The sequence below is a fragment of the Dasypus novemcinctus genome, chromosome 10 (genome assembly GCF_030445035.2).
Source record: "Dasypus novemcinctus isolate mDasNov1 chromosome 10, mDasNov1.1.hap2, whole genome shotgun sequence".
NCBI classification, from domain to species: Eukaryota; Metazoa; Chordata; class Mammalia; order Cingulata; family Dasypodidae; genus Dasypus; species Dasypus novemcinctus.
The window spans coordinates 17,618,330-17,639,115 of NC_080682.1; the positions used below are offsets into that span (position 1 = coordinate 17,618,330).

At 37.9% G+C, this 20,786-nt stretch overlaps 1 protein-coding gene across 1 annotated transcript; it reads left to right on the plus strand.

Moving 5' to 3' along the window:
- The first annotated feature begins 3,696 nt into the window (after positions 1 to 3,696).
- On the plus strand, positions 3,697 to 4,635 carry LOC101415596 (olfactory receptor 5AN1-like). Its single transcript, XM_004448268.3, has one exon. The coding sequence runs from the start codon at positions 3,697 to 3,699 to the stop codon at positions 4,633 to 4,635; it is 939 nt and encodes a 312-aa protein (XP_004448325.1).
- The last annotated feature ends 16,151 nt before the right edge of the window (positions 4,636 to 20,786 follow it).

Sequence of the window (20,786 nt, forward strand, 5' to 3'; positions counted from 1 at the left end):
ATGATTTTTAGTGTCTTTACATCTTTTACTCACTAAATATATTTTCTCTTTTTTCTTCCACTGTGCCTAATTGTCTTACTCTTGGTGCTATTTCTTCAAAGTGTCTTAAGAAGTTGTTCAGTTGAAAGGATTAAATCACAACAATCCTTATCAGGGGCAACTTACAAAACTAACCTATTACAAATGTTAATCAAATAATTAACTTCCTACTCCACTTTTCCACTTCTAGATAAGTTTGTCTGAAGCAGATGAGACCAAATATAGGAACTTAAATAAAAGAGCTCTGCATTCCTAGAAGCTGGCAACATAGGTGAGCTTCTTCCAAGAATTAATGCTTCTGGTAATGATCTTATGTATACATTTAAAGATTAGAAATACAGATTAATGTGGTAGAAATCCAAATCAGAAAATAGAAATTATACCAACTATTAGTAAAGGGCATACTATATACACCGTATAATGAAAAATGCTTAATGTGTATTAGTCCATTTAGTTCTCACTATGTGTGCCACTTGCTGAACTAGCTACTACCTTCAGCTACATGCAGTATGGAGATGTTATATTGCTAGAGGTCACAACCAGCAAGTGGCAGAGCCAGATTTTAACTCAGATTGTCTGATTCCAATGTCCATGCTCAAAATCGCATTGATGACTCGGTCATGAATTAGTCTTATTGTGGCCCTTAGTGCTTTTATTTCCTGACTTATACAACAGAAATAATGCCTTATTTTGCTGTATTGACTGCTGTGATGATTGAATCAAGTAAGGTATTTGACAAAGTATTTGCATATCTATCTAAAATGAAAGAGCTTTGTAACAGGGAAGTGTTCATATCTGATTTATTATTTTCAAGCTAAATCATAAGTTAGCTGTGTCATTGGGGTAAATCCCTCAGCTCTCTGCCTTCAGTTTCTTCTCCTGAATACTGAGAATGTTGGACTAGAATATCTCTAGGTCTCTTCCAGCTCAAATGTTTCCAAGGTACACAAAGAAACAACTACAATCAAGGGATCATGATAGTACCAGGGTAAGTGAAGAAAGAATTCATCTGGGACATGCATGGCAAATTGGGGCATGTAATTAGCAAGGACAGAAATCCCTGGCAACCATGACACCAGAATGCAATTACCTGGAAAGTGCCCATCCTTCATTGCCTTTTCTCTTTCCACCGTTGTGCCAAAAAGTCATTTAAGAAGATTCTCAGATGTGGGAAATATTCTTGCTGTTAGTGGACAGCCATTTTCTAGCCCAAATGGGCAGATCTTATTGGGCAAAAGGGCTCACCTGGAAAATTTCTTTGGAGAAGAAATAATCAACTGCTCCAGTGGCAATGTTTGTGGGATATGGGTCAAATTCAAAGTGTAATCCTTTCAGTAAAACCTAAGTGGAGCATATTTTATGGAACCTAGTCTCCCATGCATCAATTTTGTGGAACCCTTACTTTCCACACACTGCTCGTAGGACTCTTTCTTTTGTTGTCTTATGCTACTTACTCAAATTCTTTACATCTTTATTTTTATTTTTTAAGGCTTTCTACACTGATGAAAAGAACAACCTCAAAATAAAAATTCAGGTAATATTCTAGATTGTGTTGTGGTGGGGTTTGAATTCTAGTTTGCAATTTCTTAAATTTGTGACTTTGAACTCTGTTGCCTTCTGTTTTTTTCTTGTAAAATGGGTGTATAGGAACATCTAGAATTAAATTAGATAGTCAGTAAAGCCTGACATTTAATTTTTGACCTTGAGGACTTTGTTTTTGGAATAATAATAAACTAGTTCTGTTGAAATATATGGCTTTGATTTATAGTTTCTGAGTAGCAAGAGAAAAGCAGATTCATTCTATAATGGTATTAAAAAGTACCCCAAGGATGTTTCCATTATGTCTTTAAAAATTCCTCATATATCTCTCCATTGTCATCTTTGGAGGCTCTGAGTGTCTCGAGACAAAACCCTGGGGAACATAAATATCAAAGGTGCCCATTCCCAGCTAAGGTTGTGTTGTTCTCTTTTCCCTTTTAAGCTTCCTTTGTCTACTTTTCTTCAATCAGAAACTTTCCCTGCATCTCTTTCCCTGATTTTGTGAAACTGACCACATTCTTATAAGATCAGAATTGCAAGGGGTTTTGATTACTTAGAAACACTAGTTAAGTCTATCACCTGTTCTTCTCCAAATTGTCTCGTGAAACATGCAAATAAATCAATGAGAGAGACTATATGCAGATTTTTCCCTTTTCCCTCTTGCCTGACAAATTTTAACAGAATTTCTCAGGATAAATTTCATCATGAATGGGAAAAACAATACTCAACTTCTCATTCTTCTGGGAGTGGTTGATTGTTTTGTTACGTTTAATTATTACTAACTCTGTCACTGAAATGCATGAGAAAAATGAAGAATTTTAGTGTCACATATTACTCAACTGTTTGACATATTTTCACTGAATAGATCAGTTATTGTGGTGTTTGAGATATATTTGGGAAATGAAATGTTTTTTTTTACCCTATCTGTATCTCATTGACAATCATAGGTTGATTCTGGTTGTTCATTGACCCAGTTTACCTGAATTCATTCAAACTAAATGATAAGTGTTTAAGAGGTTTGTATCTTCATAGATTTAGATGGTCTGACTTTCATGAACACTAGAAAAATGAATCTACACCTACCAAGAAGCAGTGCCAGACTATCTCCATAGCTGTTGACTTCTCAGGAATTTCCCGAAGCTAACCCATTACATTCTCGGAAAATAGGCTTTGAATATCGCTAAACAACCAGTGGTTATGACACTGCACATTGACTGAACAGATATTATATACTGAACTGTGAGATGAGCACTTGAATCATTTCTTCTTATAACTCTCCCATAACCTCGTAGGTCAGGGGCTTTTACTGGCCTCACCTTATATTGAGTAAGTCTGGACTTAGTGTGTTTAAACCATTGGGACATGTTCTTAAAGCAAGAGGCTTTCAGGACACAAATCCAATGTCTAAGCCCTTAACCCCAGTACTATGCTCTCTTCAAAAAGGTAAAATGACCTAACATTGTAACAATAGTTTGGGCCAATACTGAACTGTGCATGCCTGTTTGGAATGCTTAGTATAAGGCTTCAGTACAGTTATCATCCCATGACTTTATTGGCTACACATACATTTGCCCTAAAAAAAAATCAATATTAAATGATGTTCTTTTTCCAAGATGTTTGGTAATGTTACATTGAATACACTTGGAAAAAAACCTGAAAATTGTCGTAAAGAGGGAATATAATACCTCTTAAGAGTAAAAGAAGAAATTTAAAATATCTTCATGACAATCTAGAAGAGAAGGATTATAGGATGACCTCACTTATATTTTATTATAAAATAGCAGTTATATGGTATATTCACAGGGGTTCTTTTAAAACATTTATTTAAATAATGATGTCTACCTTATGTGTAATAATCATAGTATTTCCAACAGTACATTTTTAAAGATCCCACTCAATATTTTAAATATCTTTATTAATTCTCATGATGACATAAAGTAATTTGGTACATGAAGAACTTAGTAGCTACTTCTTTTCACTTGAAGAGCAGAATGTATTTCTTTTCAAGGGCTTAATGAAGGAAAATTCTGGCACATATGAACATGATAATGATACTGGTTTGTCCGGCTCAGCAATGTATTCCTTTGTCTCCTTTCTGATTTTAGAAGCATTGGGTCAATGATTATAGAAGGAAATATCACAGAGATTACCCACTTCATCCTCTTGGGATTCTCAGATTTTCCCAGAACCTTAGCAGTGCTCTTTGTTATATTCCTGGTCATCTACCTCATCACTGTGACATGGAACCTGTGCCTCATTGTCTTAATAAGGATGGATTCCCACCTCCACACACCCATGTACTTCTTCCTCAGCAACCTGTCCTTCATAGATATCTGCTATGTTACATCCATAGCCCCAAAGATGCTCTTCCACTTCTTCCAGAAGCAGCAAACAATCACCCTTTTGGGCTGCGCTGTCCAGTACTTCATCTTGTCAACTATGGGACTGAGTGAGTGTTGTCTCCTGACAGCCATGGCTTATGACAGATACGCTGCCATTTGTAAACCACTGCTCTATTCATCCATCATGTCACCCAGCCTCTGTATTCAGATGGCACTAGGAGTCTATATGGCTGGACTCTCTGGTTCTTTATCCCAATTATGTGGCTTGCTTCAGCTTCACTTCTGTGGGCCGAATGAAATCAACCACTTTTTCTGTGACATGCCCCAATTGTTAATCTTGTCCTGCACTGATACTTTCTTCTTAAAAGTCATGCTTGCTATATTATCAATGATATTTGGGGTAACAAATGCTCTAGTTATCCTGATATCCTATGTCTATATTGTTATCTCAATCATGAAGATCACTTCAGCTAAAGGCAGGTCCAAAGCTTTCAATACCTGTGCTTCTCACCTGACTACTGTTTCCCTCCTCTATACATCATCTATGTTTGTCTATTTAAGTTCCAGCTCTGGTGGTTCCTCCAACTTTGACAGATTTGTTTCAGTTTTGTATACTGTGGTGATTCCCATGTTGAATCCCTTGATCTACAGTCTGAGGAACAGGGAGATCAAAGATGCTTTCAAGAAATTTCAAAAGAAGAGATGGCACTTCTAGTTTCACATGTGCTGATATTTGTGAAAGATTTGGTTGGTAAGAATCAATCATCAAAACCCACGAAATATGCACATGAATAGGAAATAATAAAAGTAATAGTGTGCATGGACAAAAGAGGCTTTGTTTGGTACAAATAATATTCCAGTGTTGTCCTTGAGTGACAGTGAATGTCGAATAAAGCTCTGCATTTTAGTGTCATTTAATTATGCAACAATAATTAGCTAATGCAGTATGAAATTAGAAACTAAAAATTTTCTCCAGATCGGAGTTGGCTGGTTTCAATGCAGATCATGCTCTTCAGTAGCTGTGTGATTTGGGGCAAGGCACCTACTCTTTAGGTACTTCCTATAAAATAGGAGTGATGTTATATCTACCTTGTTGTGTTGTTTAGGATGATTAAATGGGCTGATATTATCAAGAATACCAGATAGTGTCCCTGGCACTTAAGAAACAATATATGCATGTTATGTATCATTATTCATTCAGTGCTTTTTATAGTTAAGCACTTTAAAGTGCTCATATTAAGCCAAGTTCTCTGGCTATAACTATTTCACAGTTAAGTATACTGAAGCCAGGGGAATTTAGAAACTTGCCCAAATTACATTGCTAGTAAATGAATGAATCAAGATTTGTAATGAGGAACATAGTTATTAAAGACTCCCCTCTTAATTACCTCTTAATATACAACGTACCTAATTATCTCTTTGTTTTTACAAAAAAAAAAAGTATTTATTTATCTCCACTTGGGCTAGCTCACCATGTTGGTCAACTTACCTTCACCAGAAGGCCCTGGAAATTGAACACTGGACTTCCCATATGGTAGACGGGAGCTCAATTGCTTGAGCCACATCCATTTTCCCAAGTTACCTCTTAATATACAAGCATGGTATGAAGCAAATATAGCAATACTCCTAAGATTAGTAATTTCTCAATTCAATAGTAATCTTTTTTGGAAAGGAAAAAGAAAAGTAATGAAGCTATCAATTAAGAGAATTGCAAGAAGAATGGGAATTTGAATCACAAGGAAAATAGGAAGAACAAATAAAAAGCAGATTTATTATTATGTATGAAAAGAGAAGAAAACCTTGATAAACTTTTTTGACAGACAGATCTTTATATGCAAATAAAAAGGCTAATGGCATATATTTTTTTTTATGAAATCAGAGAATATTGAAACTTAGAGAAAAGATTAACGACTGGAAAAATTTAAAACATTAAAAGAATGCATGCACTATGGTAAGAAAATTGTTAAGGCATAAATGGAAGAAAAGTGCCATAGTTTTATGGAGAATGTTAATAACGATTCAACAACCAGAAAACAAAATGATACCAATAAGCAGAAGATAAAAGTTGAAGTTATAACATATTTTTCTGCACATATGGTCATTGGTCTGAATGGCTTCAGTGGTTCTATTGACAGCTTAGGTCAATATGACAAAAATATTTTAGAATATTGAAAGGGTTTAAAAGCTACCAGTGTATTTTATTTTATTTTCATTTTTTATTGTTTTTTTTTAAAGATACATAGATCACACAAAATGTTGCATTAAAAAATATAAGAGGTTCCCAGATACCCCACTCCCCATACCCCCACTCCTCCCACATTGACAGCCTCTTTTATCCATGTGATTCATTTAGTGATTTTGATGAGTACATTTTGGAGCATTGCTACACAGCAAGGATTATAGTTTATGTTGTAGTTTATACTCTCTTCCAGTCCATTTAGAGGGTTATGGTAGGATATATAATGACTGCATCTGTTCCTGCAACTACATTCAGGACAAACCCAAGTCCCAAAAATGCCCCCATATCACACCTCTTTTTCCCTCTCCCTGCCTTCAGCAACTCTTGTGGCCACTGTCTCCACATCAATGATTGCTACATCAATATTGCTAGAGTCACAATAATTCTATAGTAGAATAACATTAAATTCATTCTAGTCCATATTTTATTCCTTCATTTTGAGGACCCTGGGATGGTGATGTTCACTCTACCTCTAAATCAAGAGGGGCCTTATATCCCACATGGCTGATGGATGGAATTCTCCTGGTTGCATCTGAAGATTTTCTTGGTTCCCTCATGTGCTGGTTGACCATTCTCATCTTCCTATATTCTATATGTGACTTTACTGAGTCCTAAAACTTTTTTGAAGATATATTTTAAAAAAGGATGTAGACACTGGGGAAGAAATGGAAGAGATTGCCTTGCCACTGTATATACAGGGCAACACCTATTACAGTGATGAAAGGCAAAATATCAAAAACAAAGTTTTATGATATTTTTCATTTTTTAATACCCCAATGTATTTTTTATTTTATTTTAGCTTTTCTAAACTATTATGTATTCTACTTCTAATCTTTAAACCTATAATTACTATTTCATTTTGCTATTAATTGGAATTGGCAATGTATTAGACTTCAGTTTTGAAGAAGTTTTGTCTCACAGAGGGGTTCAACTATGGCAGGGGAGGAGTACTGATGTGGGGTATCATTGATGGGGGATGCATGGGTGACAGGGAGTTCTCCAGGGCATGCATATAGGGTATATAGATATGTTAATATGTTTATTGAATATTAACGTAGGGGTAGAGTTCTACACCACATCTGAAGGAAAGCTGAGTTTCCATTCTGGGAAACTCTGTTGCACTCCCCAGTGGAGCAGCAACAATCCCTCAAGTACAAGAGTAAAGACCAATGAAGAAAAATGGTCCAATGATTGGCCTTTGATACTGATGACTATGCTTATGAGTCTGTGTGCTTGACATTTCAACTAACCTAGAGCTGCAGGGTGCCTATGAGTTACCTCCTGAGAGCCTCCATGCTGTTCAAATGTGGTCACTCTCTAAGTCAAATGCAGCATGTAAATGCATTACCTTCCCCCCAGTGTGGGACATGACTCCCAGGGATGAGCCTCCCTGGTGCCAAGGGATTACTACCAAGAACCAGCTGGCTTTGCAGCTAGAAAAAGACCTTGAATGAAAGGGGGAAATGGTATAGAAAAATGAGTTATATGGCTAAGAGATTTCAAAATGAGTCAAGAGGTCATCAGAGGGGTTGCACTTATGCATATCTTGGCAGGATCTCAGAGACAGTCAAAGTAGATATAACCCCAGGTAGGGGTTCTCTTGAGGGCTACAGAGAAACTCAGGACCTACAATTAGGACACATAGCTCTGGAACTCAGTGCCTTTTCAGTGGACCCTACTTTGGAATTTGTGCTTCTGAGTGTGATGGAGTTGGACTCAGATATCCCCTCTCTATTCATGTTTCTTCTGTCACTTCTACTGAACTTATTGTTGGTGCTGGAGTTGGTTATGCTCAGAAGACTTGAATCTCTGGACTGTCTATGTGCCAGCTGGACCCTGAGCCTCAGCAGAGTTGCAACACCTGCTCTTCCCTTGGTCGGACTTACCAGGTCACCAATGTATTTTAAACTGGCTTTTTCATATCCAGAAACATTTCTCTTTTATGCAGTATAGATTCATGAGAGAAAGAAAGTGGTTAGGAAGTTAGGGAAACAGGAGTCTGGTTAGCCCAATCAAACCAAATCAATTCTGGAATTAATTTACAAATACAGACTTCCTGCCCATTTAATTTATTCTTGATATCATCAAGATTATCCCTCTAGTATGAAATATTGTAATTATTGCTCCAAACAATTATAGAACAATTTGTGTCTCATCACTTGGGATTGTGGAAGTTCAAATAATGTATAAAAACCCCAAAGGTGTGCTTTCACAGTAACATAAAATAGGTAGTTAGAAACCAAAAAGACTTATTCTGTTACATTAATTTTGGGTTTATTATCTAAATTAGGCCTTGATTAGATAAAATTTAAAAGAAATAACATAAGCACAGAAAGACATTAAACGTATCTTACACATTCCTAATTCAAAAGCATATTCTCAAATATCAGAAATTGTTGCAATTGTCTATAACATATTAAAATAGTTCCTTATAGTGCCATTGTAAATATCTAGATCCACTGCCCAAAGTAAGAATCGAGAAATAGCTCATTAAAAAAAATTGGCATTTAAAATTCTCTCATCAAGTACCTCAGTTCATTTCATGTGTTCATTCTACATTTTGGTGTTATCTTCATTCTCAGGCTGGTAACAGATTCATTAAAATTGTTCTACAAGTTATTCCTAGGTAAACAATGTTCAGAGGATACCAGCTTGTCTTTAATAAAAAGATGAAACCTTTTTTCAAGTACTAGTCTCTCCTTCCTGCCCCAGCAGAATTCCATACAACAGTGAGTGGACAAAACAGGGCCTCATATCCATTCCTAAAACGATCACTGGAAATGCAAACAGGAATGTCTTTAGAACAAAATTCTTCTGAAATAGAACTACCATGTCAGAATTAAAAGTCAGCCTTTATGGAAAAACTGGCATACAAATAATCACTGTGATATTATATGCTATATTCTTATGTGTTCTAATAAATCTTCTGTCTTGTGCAAAAGGAGATTGATTTGTTTTTATGTTAAAATTATGGAGCAAAATTGATCCTTTAGGTCAGAAGGGGTAAGTCCATAGATGAGACACACACTGAGGTTCATAGTTATTTACCTAGCAACTATAAGCAAAGAAAGTAGCTTGGCAGTGGTCATCTCACCAACAAGATGTTTAACCTGGCATTTATTTGGTAATATGAATCCATCCGGCTCAGATACAGCTGTGATGTGTCCCCTAAGCCTAATCAAAAGGCCCCAAATAGCTAAAGACATATTGAAAAAAAAAATGAATTTGGAGGTATCACACTACCTGACTTCAAAACATACTACAAAGCTACAGTAGTGAAAACAGCATGGAATTGGTACAAGGATAGACACACAGACCAATGAAACCAAACTGAAATTTCTGATATAGATCTTCATATATACACTCAATTGATATTCGACAAGGCCACCAAACACTCTCAACTGGGAGAGAATGGCCTCTTCTACAAATGGTGCCTGGAGAACTGGATATGCATATGTAAAAGAATGAAAGAGGATTGCCAAATTACACCTTATACAAAAATCAACTCAAGATGGATCAAAGACCTAAATATAAGACCCAAGACCATAAAGACCATGAAAAGCAAAGTAGGGAGGCATCAACAGGAACTTGCAATAGGAAACTGCTTCATGACCTTCACACCAAAAGCACGAGCAGCAAAAGAACAAATACATACATGGGAGTTCCTCTAAATTGAATCCTTCTGCACCTCAAAGGAGTTTGTCAGGAAAGTGAAAAGAGAGCCTACAAAATGGGAGAAAATATTTGGTAACCATATATCTGATAGGGGACTTATATCTTGCATATATGAAGAACTCCTCTATCTTGAAAATAAAAAGACCAACAACCAATTTAAAAAATGGGAAAAAGATTTGAACAGACACTTCTCCAATGATGATATACAAATGGCTAAAAAGCACATGAAATAAATGGTCAAAATCCCTAGCTATTAGGGAAATGCAAATCAAAACTACAATGAGATACCACCTTACTCCCATGAGACTGGCAGCTATCAAAAAATCAGAAGACTAATTGTTGGAGAAGATGTGGCAGAATGGGAACACTCATCCACTGCTAGTGGGAAAGCAGAAGGTTCCAGCCATCCTGGAGGACAGTTTGCAGTTTCTCAAAAATCTACCTATAGATTTGCCATATGACCCAGCAATGCCACTGCTGGGTATATATCCAGAAGATCTGAAAACAAGGACAAAAACTGACATATGCACACCAATATTCATAGCAGCACTATTCACTATTGCTAAAAGTTGGAGTCATCACAAATGCCCATCAAGAGATGAATGGAAAATTAAATGTGGTATATACATACAATGGAATACTACTCAGCTATAAGAACAAATACAGTACAAACACATGTGATAACATGGATGAATCTTGAGAAGCTTATGTTGAGTGAAGCAACCCAGGCATTGAAGGACAAATAGTACATGACCTCTCTGATATGAAATAAGTAAACCAAGCTGTCTCAGAGAGCAAGTGACTGAATGATAAACTTTAAGGTAGTTGGAGGGTAGAGGAAGGTTGTGAACTGACAGCTACTTGGGTGAAATCTATGATAAGCTGGACGTAAGTATTTGTACAGGGAAGGGATAAAATGGGGGCATAGGGACAACTTTGGGTGAGGCTGCGTGGCCTTTAGGGGCACTAAGGATGGGAGGATGAATCAGATTGCTCAAGAAATTGGGGAGATGGTGAGTGGAACATTTGATCATGGGTGATTGTCAGGTATGTGGTTGAAATTGTGGTGCAGAGAAAACTCTTTAGAGAATGTAATACGGAAGGTTGCATGTTTGGGATGCTTAAGGGCGGGCATCTGACACAGGGCAAGCTTCTGGGGAGTGTGTGAGTTCTCATAATGTCATAGTAGATTATTTCACTGGGTGGAGACCCATACAATATGAGTGAAGGTATGCCCACATCCTGGGGAGGACTGATGTTCTCAAACAGAGGGAATTGTATCTCTTGAGAAATTCACTGGCTCCCAATGGGTTAGGGCAGTCAAGTATGTGAAACCCTCAACATTTTTGCAATTATCTCTGAATATGGTCCCTCAAGTAATGAAGATTGATTGTCATGGTGGGCCCTGAGGGAAGGGGGAAAGAGATGTCAAATACATGGAATCAGGGTAACTGTGGGGTAATGTAAGTGTTGCACAGGATCATGCCATGATGGATATAGGTCATGTTAAATTACACCAAAAATGTATAAAAGTCTGTAGGCTAAAATGTAAACCATAGTGAAAAACATAAGATAACTAAAAATTTAGAAAACTGTGTAGTCTCAAATATAAACCATAATGTAAACCTAAATGGAACCATGCTTGAAAAATCTCATTTCATTATCTGTACATTAGTTGCAGCAAATATAATATGAATACGTAAAAAGATCACTGTTGGGGAAGGTACAAAGAGTTTGATGTTGGATATGTGGGAGGACCATATATTGTATATGTTAATTACTGTGACCTAAAACGTATGTCAAGAGAAACTTAATAATCAGAAAATAAAAAAAGAAAGAAAGGAGGTAGACACTGAGGAAGAAATGGAAGAAATTACCTTGCCACTGTCCATACAGGGCAACACCTGTAGCAGTGATGAAAGGCAAAAGGTCAAAAACAAAGCTTTTTCATTTTTTCATTTCTTTGATACCCCAATTTATTTTCCTTTATTTAATTTTTCAAAATTTCTTTGTATTCTATATCAAACTTTTAAACCCATCATTATAATACATTTTTCTATTAATGGAACCTGGCAATATATTGGGTTTCCTTTTTGAAGAAGTTTTGGGCATCAGAGATGTTCAATTATGGTGGGGGAGGAGCACTTGTGTGGGGAGTCATTAGTGGGGGTGCACATGGTTGGGAGGGAGTTTTCCATGGCATGTATACAGGGTACATATAAAGGTTTGGTTATTTTCACAGTGGTTTCTGTTGGAAATGACAGATGAGAGAGTATTGAATTCCTGACCAGGGGAGCTCTATCTCATTCCCCAATGGAAAACAACTATTCCTCAAGTGAAATGGCAAAGACCAATAAAGATGGATGGTCCAACAATGAGCCCTTGATATTGATGGCTTGGATTATAAGCCTGTATACCTGAAATATGAACTAGGCCTATAGCTGTGGCATGCCTAAGATTTACCTCCTGAGAGCCTCCATGTTGCTAAAATGTGGCCACACTCTCAGCCAAACTCAGCATATAGATGCATGCCCTCCCCGCACCCTGGGACATGACTCCTGGGGATGAGCCTCCCTGGCACCAAGGGATTACTACCAAGCACCAGCTGATGATGTAACTACAAAAGAGCATGAACAAAGAGGTCAACTCAGACCAGAATAATATCTCAGCCTACAAGTAATATCAGGTGTTAAAAACTGCATTTTGTTCTTTGATAAAAGGGGGAAATGGAAAGGACAAATGAGTTTGTATGGCTCTGAGCCTCCAAAAAAGATTCAGGAGATCATCAGGGGGTGATGCTTATGCATGCCTCAGCAGGGTACCAGAGACAGCCAAGGCAGATGGAAACCCAGGTGCTGGTTCTCCTGAGGGCTGCAGGGACCCACAGGTTCTATGGTCAAGGCAGATGGCTCTGGAGTTCAGGGCCATGTCAGTTGGCCCTACTTTGGAGTTTGTGTTCCTGAGTGTGATGGAGTCGGACTCAGATATAACCTTTCTACACTTGCCTCTTCCATCACTTTTACCAGACCTGTGGTTGGCGTTTGGGTTGGTGTATACTCAGGAGACCGAATCTCTGAACTGTCCATGTGATGGTCAGGCCCTGGGCCTCAGCAAACTTGCAGCTCCTACCTTCTGGTTTCTTGGACTACCCTGGCCAGCTGATAGGGAGGTGAATAAGGTCAACCAGCACACCAAGGAGCCAAGAATGCCTATAGCTGCAAGCAGGAGAATCGCATCCATCATCCACGTGGAATCTTAACTCCCTCTTGATATAGATGGGGACTGGACATAGCCATCCCAGGTCCACAGGATGGAGGAATAGTGTGTGGATTAGAGCAGGCTTACTGGTGTTCTGCTGGGAAACTATTGTGATTAATAAGGGAAGAAAATGTAATAGTGATGTAGAGAGGGTGGCCACGGTGGCTGCTGATGGTCGGGAGAGGGAAGAAGAGATATGGTGTGGGGGCATTTTCAGGATTTGGAGTTGTCCTAGGTGGTGCTGCAGGGATGGATGCTGGTCATTTTGTGTCCTCTCATGGCCCACGGGGTGGACTGAGGGAGAGTGGGGACTAAAATATGGACCACTCTCCATGTGCTGCAGTGTTTCTCCAGAATGTCATCGCTGGGTTACAGTGGATGTGCCACAATGATGGAAGAGTTTGTTGATGGGGGAGGGGTGGCATGGGTTGGGTGGGACCTCATATTTTTTGCATGTAACACTTATAAGAAAATAAAGAAGAAGAAGAAGAAAAAAGAAGTGGGGACACCACAAGTCGAGCGCTCCCTTGGATCTGTGTCTTGCTTCAATAGTGTTTGAACAGAACAGACAGGGAGACTTTTCCCCACACCTCCTCAGCTTCAACCACCTTGAAACTGCTTCTCTAGTTGCAACCTCTGGGACTAACTTCTTTGCCATCCCCCATTTTCTGGACCAGCTAACACTGCTTTTTTTGGTTAGCTCCTAATTGTCGACCAACCACGACCTCCCAGATCCATCCAATTATTCCGCTGAAGTGGAGACCTCTGTTAACTGGCTGGTCAAGTGGCAACTGCTGGTCTCCTACACCTACGTCTCTCTGGGTTACTATTTTGACCTCGTTGATGTGGCCCTGAAGGGCATGGACCACTTCTGCTAGTTGGCGAAAGAGAAGCACGAGGGATCTTGAAGATGGGAAACCAGTATAGCAGGCACACCCTCTTCCAGAATGTGCAGAAACCTTCTAATGATGACTGGGGTAATGCCCTGGATGCCATGGAATCTGGCCTTGTCCTGGAGAAGAGCCTGAACCAGGTCCTTTTGGATCTGCATGTGCTGGAATCTGCCAATACAGACACCCATCTCTGTGACTTCCTGGAGAACCATTTCCCAGATGAGGAGGTGAAACTGATCGAAAAGATAGGTGACCACCTGACCAATCTCCCTCCGCAGGGTGGCTGGTGCCTACCTGCCAGGCTAGGTGAGTATCTCTTAGAAAGGCTCACCCTCAAGTATGACGAGGGCCTCTGGAGCCCAGACGCCATGGTGGCTGGGGGGTCTGGGGCTCTATTCCACCAGCATCCAGTCTTCTGCCTGAGCACTTCTGGCCAGGAGGAATCTTTCTAACTGCCATCTTGTAGCCCTCTAACAAGTCCTGAATGAAATATTAACAATAAGGCTTTTTGTAGCAAAAAAAGAAGAGGTGGGTGCTTCTACTCACTTTATGTATTCTGACGAGATCGGGTGTGTTCAGGGTGGTATGTCCATAGACATTTCATGTATTCTGTTACAAATAACGTTCTACATTTCCCATAACTCTCTGTTTAGAAACCACTTTTTTTCTTTGCCACAAGAAGGCAAATCAGATATTCCTTCTCCGTTTAAAAACACTTTCAGTCAGTGTAGTTTTCAGATGTTTGAAGGCTCTGGAATTGCTTTCTATAATATTGTACATGCTATTCTCTTTACTATACCAACCGAAGACCATGCATGAGTATCCTCTTTAATCATTCAAAATAATTTTATTTTCATAGCAATATTTGGTTAGTACACCATTACGCTTTCCTATCTTTTTTCCCTGTTAATATTTATTGTGTGTTCCTATAGATGCATTAGATAGTAAGCTTTCTCCATGCTCAAATAGTGGCCCTTCCTCTTGTAGGGGTCACTTGCTTTTTCCAAGCAGGATGAGGAAAAGACTCAGTTTTGTAAATCTTTGTGACACTCTGTATCCATCAGCTTTGTGTTCCAAAGAGTGAAATGGATTGTTGCACAGCACACACTGAGTCACCTTGACTTCTACCACTCATGTTAATAGGATCCTCAATTTTTCAGCATCTGTACTGTGACCGGCCCATAGTATGCACTTAATAAATAATTGTTGAATGAATGAATTAACTTTAGTATTTTAGCACATATTTTATCATTTTAATTCCTCCTAATTCAAAATTACCAAGTTACATATATTCAACAATATTTCTGAAGGTGTTTCACAAAATGTGAAATCAATCATGAGGCATATACGCTCTTAGTAGAGACCTTCTAAGGGCCATACAGTTACAATGTCTTTAAAATTTTTAGGATTCCTTAAAATGTAACAGCATATGCATTCAGTTTTATAATGAACCTAATTAAAATTGTGTAACATACGATTTCTTTCTCAGGTCAATTGCACTGTGTAAATCAAATGATCTATTTTAGATTTTACATTTGGGGATTCAGATTTCTAAGTTTTTCACTTGATTTTTATATATTGCAATTCAAGTTTTAAAACTATGATCTAATCATAGTTTTGGAATGAAAGGGAAATGTGATTTTTTCTTATTTATACATATATATATATATATATATATATATATATATATAGACCTATACATATATACAACTTTCCTATTCAGGTATGAGTCTTAGGAATATTAAAAAATGTGTTTGTGAATTATCAATAGTCTTTGGAAAGTAGTAAAATAACCATGTAATCTAGTTGTCCTTTTATGAGCAGAGGTGAGATTTTAAAAATTGGATGAAGATTAATTTGATTAATAAATATATAAACATACAAACACAAAGTTCCATTTCAAAGGTAATACATGAAAATGTAAACAACTTTTATACCTAATGAAATTAAATAAAAGGAAATGTAAAAATAATTTTAAATTATATATATGAATGCTGGGGAAATAAATGAAAAATAAACAGTTATTTTTTACTAACGACAGCATAAAATTGTTTAAAACGTTTAAAATTATAGTTGCGATGTTGTTTATAAATGACGGTTGAAACCATGAATTTGTCTAATTGCCTGTATTCCCTTCTGGAACTCACCTAAAATGACAATAAAATATTTTTTTCTATAGAAGAATATCATCAAGGTTTGGAGAATGAGGACAGATTACAACAAAAGTTGAAACTAGAAAGGGCCAACCCTGGTTCAGTGCTGAATCCTGACTGATTTTAGTCAATGAGAAAATATAATCCACTAAGCCACCTAGCTTGGGGAAGAAATGGTGGCACTATTGAGTGTTGAAAGGTATATTCTAGTATTAACCTGTGGTACCTGTGAATTTGGCTTTATTTAATAATAGGATCTTTGCAAAGTAATCAACATCAACTGAAGATGAAGCTATACTGGAGCCAAGGGATTGCGAGCAATGAGGGGGTGGGGAGAAATAAATAAACAATCTTCTAAAAAAAGGGGTGAGAGGATTGTGGAAAGACGGTGGAGAAGGACGTTCAGGAATCATTCCCTCCACCAAAACAACTATTGAACTGGTAGGAACTGTTTGAATCAATTATTTTGAAACTCTAGAGTCTAGTAGAAGAGTGGACAGAAGAGGCTGGTAAGTGTCATCCTCCCTGAAGCATATGCCACTCCTCAATCCCCCACTCTCTTGGCAGGCAGTAGTGGGGACTGAAGATTGGGTTCCTGGTGCAGCTTGCCTGTGTCAGGTTGGGAAATAAAGACCTAGTATTCAAACTCTGGGGTGGGTTGTTTGATGCTGATCATTGATTTAAAAAAAACAAATCAATTTTATTGATATATATTAATAAAGCATGAAGTTTATCCACAGTGTACAACTAATGGTATTTTGTATATTCACATAGTTTTGCACTCATCACTTCAATCATTATTAAAACATTTTCATTATTTCAATAATAGTAATAAAAAAACACAGGCAAAAAAAAATCCTCATCTCTCAACCTCTCTGTTTCCCTTGCTGTACACAGCTGCTATATCTGACTATTCTTGCACATTTACATATTTGTTTATTAAGCAGCTTTGTGGAGATATATTCACATACCATATGATCTATCCAAAGTGTATAATCAATGACTTTTTAAAAAAGATTTATTTATTTCTCTCCCCTTCCCCCTCCCCCCATTCTCTGCTCTCTGTCTATTTGCTGCGTATTCTTTGTCCGCTTCTGTTGTTGTGAGTGGCATGGGAATCTGTTTCTTTGTGTTGTGTCATCAGGTTGTATCAGCTCTCCATGTGTGTGGCACCATTCCTGGGCAGACTGTCCTTTCTTTCACGCTGTTCAGCTCTCCGTATGGGGCGCACTCTTTGTGCGTGGGACTCCCCTATGCAGGGGACACCCCTGCTTGGCACAGCACTCCTTGTGCGCATCAGCACTGCACATGGGTCAGCTCCACATGGATCAAGGAGGCCTGGGGTTTGAACAGTGGACCTCACATGTGGTAGATGGACGTACTAACCACTGTGCCAAGTCTGCCACCCCAATGACTTTTTTAAGCTACTAAGAAGTCCTTGGGAAGCGAACGTGGTGCAACTGATAGAATGTCCACCTATCATATGGGAGGGTCCAGGGTTTGATACCCCGGTCACCTGACCCATGTGGTGAGCTGGCCCATGTGCAGGGCTGCCATGCATAAGGAGTGCTGAGCCACACAGGGACACCCCCTCATGGGGTCACCCATACACAAAGAGTGCACCATGTAAGGGGAGCCACCCTGCGGGAGGAAAAAAAAGCACATTCCACCCAGGAGCAGCTCCGCACACACTGACGGCTGACACAGCAAGATGATGCAACATAAAAGAGACAGTTTCCCGGTGCCACCAAGGGTGCAAGTGGACACAGAGAAACACACAGTGAGTGGACACAGAGAGCAGACAATGGGGTGCAGGGAACAGGAGAAATAAATAAAACAAATCTTAAAAAAAAGGTCCTTCACTATAAAATTGTAAAATAAATAGAAAAATAGATTAAAAGAAAATACAAATTTTAAATGAGAGTGCAAGACCAGGTTAGATTTAATATAATCAATTATAAAAAATAAATAGCATACATTTATAAATGTAAATAATTAAATATAATAGAAATTAATTATAACATAATTCTAATTTTTATATTACAGCTTTAACTATTGGACATAATAATCTCTAAGAATGAAATAAGTTATTGGCTTAGTTATTTAATTTCCATTTAGGCCATAATTCTGTCTAGATAATCAAATTCCTATTTAGGAATTCTTCACATCTAATTGGAATGAATTACAGTAGATAACTTGCCAACTGATAATTTTATGAGACAGAAAACCTCAAAATATTTTTTAACAGAGGTCATGGTAAACTATTATTGATCTAGAGTGATTAGTTTAATTAAAGAGTATGAAGAAGAAAGGGTTAAATAAAAATAAAGCATCCAAAAATATATCTTTTCCTGTCCTCCTCAATTAAAAGCAAGTGTTTATTTTGTATGAAAAAAATTACAATACACTGATCACAGAAACAATTTGCCAGTTTCATTGAGCAATTATTATTCATATACTATAATACTGTTATTTTGCATTTCTCATGTCTACTCCAGCTCTTTTTTGGTTACTATTTGCATGCAATACTTTTTCTCCTACCTTTCAATTTAAATCTGGTTGTGTTTTTACATCTAGGGTGGATCTCTTGTAGACAACATAGAGATCGCTCATATTTTTTTTATCCATTCTATCAGTCTAAGTCTTCTGTGCAGAGTTCAATCCATTAACAGTCAGTGTTATTCCTGTCAAGGCATTACTTCATCCATTTTGTCCTTCGACTCTCTGTTGTCGTATCATTCTATTGTCTGTCTTCTTGTCCTTTAGTTTACCCTCCCTGATAATCTTCTAAACTCTTCTCCAAACTTCTCATCCTTGTTTTTTCCTTTCAGGCTGCAGCACCTCCTTTAACATCTCTTGCAAATCTGGTCTTCTGTCGACATATTCTATCAGTTTTTGTTTGTCTTTGAAGACTTCGAACTCATCCTCATCTTTGAAGGACAGATTTGCTGGATACAAACTCTTGGCTGGCAATTTTTCTTATTCAGTACCTCAAATATATCATACCACTTTCTTCTCTCCTCCATAGTTTCTGATGAGAGGCTGACACTTAACCTTATTAAGTTTCCCTTGTATGTGGTGTTTTGCTTTTCTCTTGCTGCTTTCAGAATCTCCTCTTTATCTTTGATATTTGTCATTCTGAATAGTAGGTGTCTCAGTGTAGGTCTATTCAGGTTTATTCTGTTTGGAGTTTGTTGTCCTTTTGGATATTGATATTTATCTCCTTCATAAAGGTTGGTGGAAGTTCTCAGTTATTTCTTTCCTCAAGTAGTTTTTCTGCCCCTTTTCCATTCTCTTATTTTAGGACACCAATAATGCAAATGTTTGTGTGTTTTGCATTGTTTTTCAATTCCTGAGACTCTGTTCCATTTTTTCTCTTCTCTTGTCTTGCTGTTCTCCTACCTTTTCCGGTTCAGACGTTCTGTTTTGAAATTACTGATTCTGTCTTCAAGCAAGTCAAATCTTGAATTGAATTTTTCATCTCATCCATTGTGTCTGTCATTCCCATCAGCTCTGTTACCTTTCTTTGTAGGCTTTCAAATTGTTCTTTATGCTCACCCATTGTCTTCTTAATATCCTTCATTTCTTTGATCATATTTTCTTCCAATTCTTTGCATGATTCAGGAGAGTTGTGTGATTATCACTGAATAATTGTCTTAAGTCCTGTATTTCTTCAGAATATTTGGTAAGTTCTTTTGGCTGGGCCATCTCTTCCTCTTTCCTAGTATGGTCTTTAATTTTTCCTGATGTTCTAGTCATCTGAACATATTGGTGAATTTATTTGGGTGACTAATTTCTCTCTTGCCTAGTGTTTTATTTTCCTTCACAGTTCTTATTTGATATTTGGTTCAATTTATTCCCTGTCTATAAAACTGCCCAGTTTAAGTTGTCAAAATCAGGCCAGGGACTCACTAAGGTGACACAGGTTTTCTCCCAGAGATTGAACATAGAGTGCAGTTTTTGTCCCTGAAGTTTCCAGATTAGCCAGCAGATAGTGGTCATCAGTCCACCTTTACATGGAGGTGTTTCATTATCAGGGTTCCTATGCCCCTTGTTGAATCTACAGATGGGAGATTCAAAGCAGACTCTGTTGGCAGAATTCACTATAGAAAAGGATCCTGACCTCACTTCCCTTTTCCCTTGACACAGCTGACAGGGAAGAGGATTCTGTTTCCCCCCTCTGTCAGCTGCAATGAGCAAGATGTTTTATCCAACTTAATATCTTGGGAGTAGGGGATGAGAACCCTTCCCAGGCACTGTGGGGGCTTGGTAATTCATTTTGTCATTTCAGGAAATTCTTCTCTTGGTCCTTGACCCTCTTGGGAGTTGTGTAGCACAGTTCTGGTCTGCTGACCCCTAAAGCAGGACACTCAGACAGCTTATGGCCCTTTATTGTGCTTTTTAAAAATTAACTAATTAATTATTTATCAAATTGTCTTTTATCAAAAGATACATAAGTCACAAAAATGTTACATTAAAAAATGCAAGAGGTTCCCACATACCCAACCTCCCATCCCCCCACTCCTCCCACATCAACAACCTTCCTCATCATTGTGACACATTCATTGCCTTTGGTGATTACATTTTGGAGCACTGGTTCACCACATGGATTATAGTTTACATTGTAGTTTACACTCTCACCCAGTCC